Source organism: Nestor notabilis, unplaced genomic scaffold, assembly GCF_000696875.1.
Source record: "Nestor notabilis isolate BGI_N333 unplaced genomic scaffold, ASM69687v1 scaffold24913, whole genome shotgun sequence".
Taxonomy (NCBI): Eukaryota; Metazoa; Chordata; class Aves; order Psittaciformes; family Psittacidae; genus Nestor; species Nestor notabilis.
Genome location: NW_009922716.1, coordinates 8,193 through 13,715, shown reverse-complemented (window position 1 = coordinate 13,715; position 5,523 = coordinate 8,193). Strand labels below are relative to the sequence as shown.

Below are 5,523 nucleotides of genomic sequence, written 5' to 3'. Positions count from 1 at the left end.
TCTTTGGTGCCCTTGAAATTAAACAACTTACGTTGTTTAATCAGGCTCTGCAGAGCTGGGAGGGGGGAGCCCAGGTGGGGCAGGGATGAGAGAGAATCAGATATTATCAAAGCACTGTGATTAATGAACTGGTCTTAGATCAGCAGGGAAGACTGTGTTTCCAGGGAAGATGTGGGATGGGAGCAGGCAGCATGTAGGGATGGGGCGTGGGAGCACCCCAAACTCCCCTCTCCACTGGCAGGTGACCTTGGACCCACCAGGAGGATGGCAAACTCAACACAGGGTGACGGGGGCTTCCCCAATGCGGCGCTCTGGGCCTCCCATAAGAACATGGTGATGGAGCCGCTCGAAAGCAACGACCCGGAGGTGAGAACCCCTTCCTGGCTCCTGCCCAGCAGCAGCTTTGTTCATGCTGACATCTCTGAGCCAGGGATGTGGCAGGGAGACAGTCCAAGGCTGAGCTGGTGGGACCCATTCGTCCTCTGAGCCCTCTTTTCATGGAGAGGAGGAGGGCATCCTCCAACCATGTGTATGGTCATAATTTCATATCTATGGCTCATACCCCTCTGCTTGAAGCTCTGCTGTCCACACCAGAGCAGCCAGGCCATGTGGCAGTTGCCCATGGCTCTCAGACCCAAATGACAGCTGCTTTACCTGGCAGGTAGAAACCCAAAACAGGATGAACTGTTTGGGACTAGCTGGACAAAGAAGGGATCTCATCTCTCTTCTGCACCACCTTTCCAGGCTCTTCTCCGTGCCCTGTCCCCTCCAAGGGTGCATTGCATTCCCTGTGGCAGAGCCAGCATGGGTGAAGCTGTTTCTCTCCCCTCCCAAAGGTGCACAACATCATCAAGAAGGAGAAGCAGCGGCAGAGGCTGGGGCTGGAGTTAATTGCATCAGAGAACTTTGCGAGTCGAGCAGTCCTGGAAGCCCTGGGATCCTGCATGAACAACAAATACTCTGAGGGTTACCCAGGACAGAGGTAACTGAGTCCAACCCAACCCAAACCCTTGCAGGGAGGGAGAGGAACCGCCAGACCTCACCTCTGGGACACTCTGACCCTCTTGGCTTCTGTCCTTGGCCATGCATGGGACAGTCTCAGCGCGGTCACATCTGCTGCAGCTGCTCTCCCAGTGGCTTCCACAAATGCAGCATCATTCCAGTTCCTCCCCAGCTTGGTCACTGGGATGGATCCGAGCAATGAGTTTGGTTTTAACCCCTGGCCCATGCTCCCCTGGCAGGTACTACGGTGGGACGGAGTTCATAGACGAGCTGGAAAGGCTGTGCCAGAAGCGAGCCCTGCAGGCGTACCGGCTCGACCCCCAGAAGTGGGGTGTCAATGTCCAGCCCTACTCAGGTAATGGGGTGCTCAGAAGAGCCAGGCCAGACACACCAACCTCTGCATGCCTCAGCACTCATGCGTGTCCCGGTGTGCTCTCGCTGCAGGGACACCCGCAAACTTCGCGGTGTACACGGCCCTGGTGGAGCCCCACGGCAGGATCATGGGGCTGGACCTGCCCGATGGGGGCCACCTCACCCATGGGTTCATGACAGAAAAGAAGAAGATCTCTGCCACCTCTGTCTTCTTCGAGTCCATGCCCTACAAGGTATGGAGAGATGCTCCAGGATGCAGTTGTCATAAGTGCTGGTGCCTCTTAAAGCTAAAAGTGTCAGGCTCCCAGCACCCGCTCCTGCAGCATGGTGCTGCACTTGATCTTCACCCACACCAAGGTGACTGAACCCTCCTCTTCCTCTCCCAGGTCAACCCCAAGACCGGTTACATCGATTATGACCAGCTGGAAGCGAATGCCCAGCTCTTCCACCCCAAGCTGATCATAGCAGGTTAGGACCAAACCCATACCAACCTCCTGGTGACCCAGCCTGGGTGGATGCCACCGTGATAACACACTGCCAGGAGCTTGTGTATGTCCCCAGCTGGATTGTCCCCATTGTAGGGCTGGAGCCAGGGCTGTCCTAGGGCCCTCATGTCCCCTCCACATCCCATCTCCCTGCAGGTGTGAGCTGCTACTCGCGCAACCTGGACTATGCCCGCATGCGGAAGATCGCCGACGCCAACAGTGCCTATCTCATGGCTGACATGGCCCACATCAGCGGGCTGGTGGCTGCTGGGGTGGTGCCCTCTCCCTTCGACTACTGCGACATCGTCTCCACCACCACCCACAAGACCCTGCGGGGCTGCAGGTCCGGCATGATCTTCTACCGCAAAGGTGCCTGACCTGGCTGAGGAACCAGGAGAAACACTCCCCACAGGCTGGGAGGCTGCCAGTTAAAGCTATTCCTGCGCTAGCTGGGAAGGAGGGAGGGCAGGAAGGTCTCCTGGGAGCACCTGGGGAGCTTCCCATGGCCAACCATGGCCCAACATCCCTGCTCTGAGTGGCCAGGGACTGAAGGAAGCTCATGGGAGAAGGGTGGCTGTGATGTCTCGTGAGTAACACTGTCCTCGCCTCCTGCAGGCACCCGCAGCGTGGACCCCAAGACAGGCAAGGAGGTGCTCTACAACCTTGAGACCCTCATCAACCAGGCAGTGTTCCCCGGGCTGCAGGGAGGCCCCCACAACCACGCCATTGCAGGTATGCATCCAGTCTGGCCACCAGCTCCTGGGTGGCAAAGGGAGCCAGCACAGACGCTGTTGGCTGAGTAATGATCACCAGCAGCAGTGCAAGGGGCTCGTGGTGGTGACACCAGCCTGGTTAGGGAAAGGGACTGTCCCTGTTTGCTCAGCTTCCAGGATGGCTTCTGGTGGTGGCAATGCTACACGACCCCACCAGCTTTCCTGGTGGGATTCCCCTCCAAGCACTCACCCTGCTCTGCCTTCCTCCCCAGGGGTCGCAGTGGCACTGCAGCAGGCCATGACACCCGAGTTCAAGGCCTACCAGCAGCAAGTGGTCATGAACTGCAAGGTCCTCTCCACGGCACTCATAGAGCTGGGCTACAACATTGTCACTGGTGAGGAAAGGTCTTGGTGGTGGGGCAGGGCTGAGCCTCCTTCTGCCCCCAACACCAGGGGTCCCGGTGCAATCCCCAGCTTTTCTTTGCTCAAGTTTCCCATGGGAGCAGAGCTTACCTCGATCCCGTGTCCCCACCATCCCCTCTCTTTGCAGGGGGCACCGACAACCACCTCATCCTCGTGGACCTGCGCAGCAAAGGCACGGACGGCGGCCGGGCTGAGCGGGTGCTGGAGCTCTGCTCCATCGCCTGCAACAAGAACACGTGCCCCGGTGAGGGATCCCACGAGCTCTGCCCCATCCTGCCTGACCTACCATGGATCTCCCGTGGGCAGTGCAGAGCTTCCTGCAGGGCTCCCTGCTCCGGGTCTGCCCTGGGTGCTGGGAATCCCATGTGTGGTGGGTTTGGTCACACGTGGCTTGTTCTGGTGCAGGTGATGTCAGTGCCCTGCGCCCCAGCGGTCTGAGGTTTGGGACACCAGCTCTCACCTCCCGTGGCTTCCGGCAGGATGATTTCCGCATGGTGGCTCAGTACATCCACAAAGGTGAGGCTGGGGCAGGGTCTCGGCTCCTGCAGCAGCACAGGGCAGCTCCTCTGGGTGAGGAGGCACCACCTGAGCCAAGCTCGGGCTTCCTCAGCTAAAGAGCACACACACAGGTGAGGAGTAACTGTCCCACCTGCACATCTGGATGTGGGAGAGGACATCTGGCCACAGCTGGGACTGGCCCAACCCTCCCCACTGCAGAGGCAGTGGGCCAAAAGCTTGCACCTTTTGGTTCCATCTGTCCTCAGGGCTCCCACACTGGTTTCCAGGGGCAGCAGGTCCCTCCCAATCCTGCTCCTTCCCTCCCAATCCTGCTCCTTCCCTCCCCTGTGTCCCGGGGAGCAGCCCCAGCCCTGCAGTGGGGGGCACAGGGCTGAGCATCGCATCTTGCACCCTGGCAGGGATCGAGCTGACGCTGCGGGTGCAGAAGGACATGAGCCCCAAGGCCACGCTGAAGGAGTTCAAGGAGAAACTGGAGGAGGAGAAATACCGGAGGGAGCTGAAGGCGCTGAAGGAAGAGGTGGAGGCCTTTGCAGGGACCTTCCCGCTCCCGGGGCTGCCTGTCCTGTAAAGGGATGCTCCTTCCCTGCTCCTGGAGCCGCAGAAGTACCCGGGAATGCAGCACAGAGACCAACACCCCCCGGTGCCTTCTCCCAGCACCTACCTCCCTGCTGGTACCGGCTGTGGTGCCGCAGCAGCAGCTCCTCGTTTTTTGCCGCTCCTCGTTGGGCTCCTTCTCACCCCCCACGGGGGGTGCAGCCCCTTCACCACCCAGTGTTACAATCAGGACCAAGCACCAGGTAATGTTCTGCCTCATGGCCAGGTCTGATCCAGCTCTCCCTGGCCATGGAGAAGTAGATGAGGACATCACAGGAGGAACATGGTGGGGCAACCTCTATGGAAGCCACCCCTCCTGCAGCCAGATGTGCAGTGCTTGGCTGCACAAGAGACTTCACAGCGCTGCTAAAAGCCTCCCTGCTCTCCATTTGCACCTTCCAGCCTCCACAGGCTTGGACGAGGCCACGGTCTTGTCCCCAAGGGGCCCTCCCGGGATCACCATCCCGTCCTATCCCGCGTCTCCGGGATCTTCTCAGTTCTCTGAGCACAAAGTTGAGGTTAGAACCATTTTTTAATAAGCACGCTCAAATTAAGAATGGAACCACAACGTATGACAAGAATTAGAAGCTTTAAAAAATACAACCAATGGTTTTGTTTTTGGTTTTTTTTTTTTTGTTTTCTTTTGTATTTCAAAAATATCTGAACCCAAATAAATAATTTTCTTTTTTTAAAAGTACATTTCTCAGACGAGTCATTTGGTGTTAACATCTGTTAAACTCTGGGGTTTAACACTTACAGCCACGACACTGAGACATGCTGCTTGGATTCCTCCCGGTCACACTCGCTCTGACTACGGCCACAAGCATTCGGCACACACAGGCACACGCACACACACGGAACTCCACATGCAGGAATAGGATACAGTGCTTTCCAATGAGATGAGAGGATTCAGCACAGCCTCCTCGCAGCCCTCAGAGGCGGCTCTGAGCCCGGCCCCATCCCTGTGCTGGCACCGAGCCGCCGGGGGGACCGGGTACCCTGTTTCTGCCTTCCAGTTAAAACACATCCCAGGGACCCCTCCATTCTGGGGCTACATTGTGCTCCTTGGCCATCGTGCTCCTGGGGCACTCTCCACCTCAGCAGCTCTGAGTCCCCATCACACCTTGTTACAGGAGCCTTTTCAATGCCAAGACACCGAATCCATAACATGGGCTGTCACCCACCACCGGAATGGGGGGCTCAGGGTCCCCTGTGCTCAAGAGAACCCAAACAACTGGCCTGGGGACATGGAGCCACCACCTCCCACCCTCAAGCGCCTCTCCCACCCCTTACAACACGGTGAATATTGCTAGAGTATAGGCAGTACTTCCCCTAGTCAAGGCAAGGCAGCTTTGAGGAGCTGCTTAGAAGTGATTGCTCCCGGATGAAAGTAAATCCGAGCACTGTTCTCTGAG

The 5,523-nt window shown here is 57.8% G+C and overlaps 1 protein-coding gene across 1 annotated transcript; it reads left to right on the top strand.

The window, feature by feature from the left end:
* Window positions 1-264: 264 nt before the first annotated feature.
* Window positions 265-4,082, top strand: SHMT1 (serine hydroxymethyltransferase 1 (soluble)). Its single transcript, XM_010011773.1, has 11 exons — window positions 265-366; window positions 837-982; window positions 1,242-1,357; window positions 1,447-1,607; window positions 1,761-1,842; window positions 2,016-2,228; window positions 2,475-2,591; window positions 2,845-2,967; window positions 3,123-3,239; window positions 3,401-3,511; window positions 3,913-4,082. Exons 1-11 carry the CDS (start codon window positions 265-267, stop codon window positions 4,080-4,082), a joined length of 1,458 nt encoding a protein of 485 aa, XP_010010075.1.
* The last annotated feature ends 1,441 nt before the right edge of the window (window positions 4,083-5,523 follow it).

Bases quoted from the DNA above. Each gene is read 5' to 3' on its own strand.
- SHMT1 (XM_010011773.1), top strand. From the start codon at position 265: ATGGCAAACTCAACACAGGGTGACGGGGGCTTCCCCAATGCGGCGCTC. The intron at 367-836 runs GTGAGAACCCCT...CCCCTCCCAAAG, and splicing joins TCGAAAGCAACGACCCGGAG to GTGCACAACATCATCAAGAA. The intron at 1,843-2,015 runs GTTAGGACCAAA...ATCTCCCTGCAG, and splicing joins CCCCAAGCTGATCATAGCAG to GTGTGAGCTGCTACTCGCGC.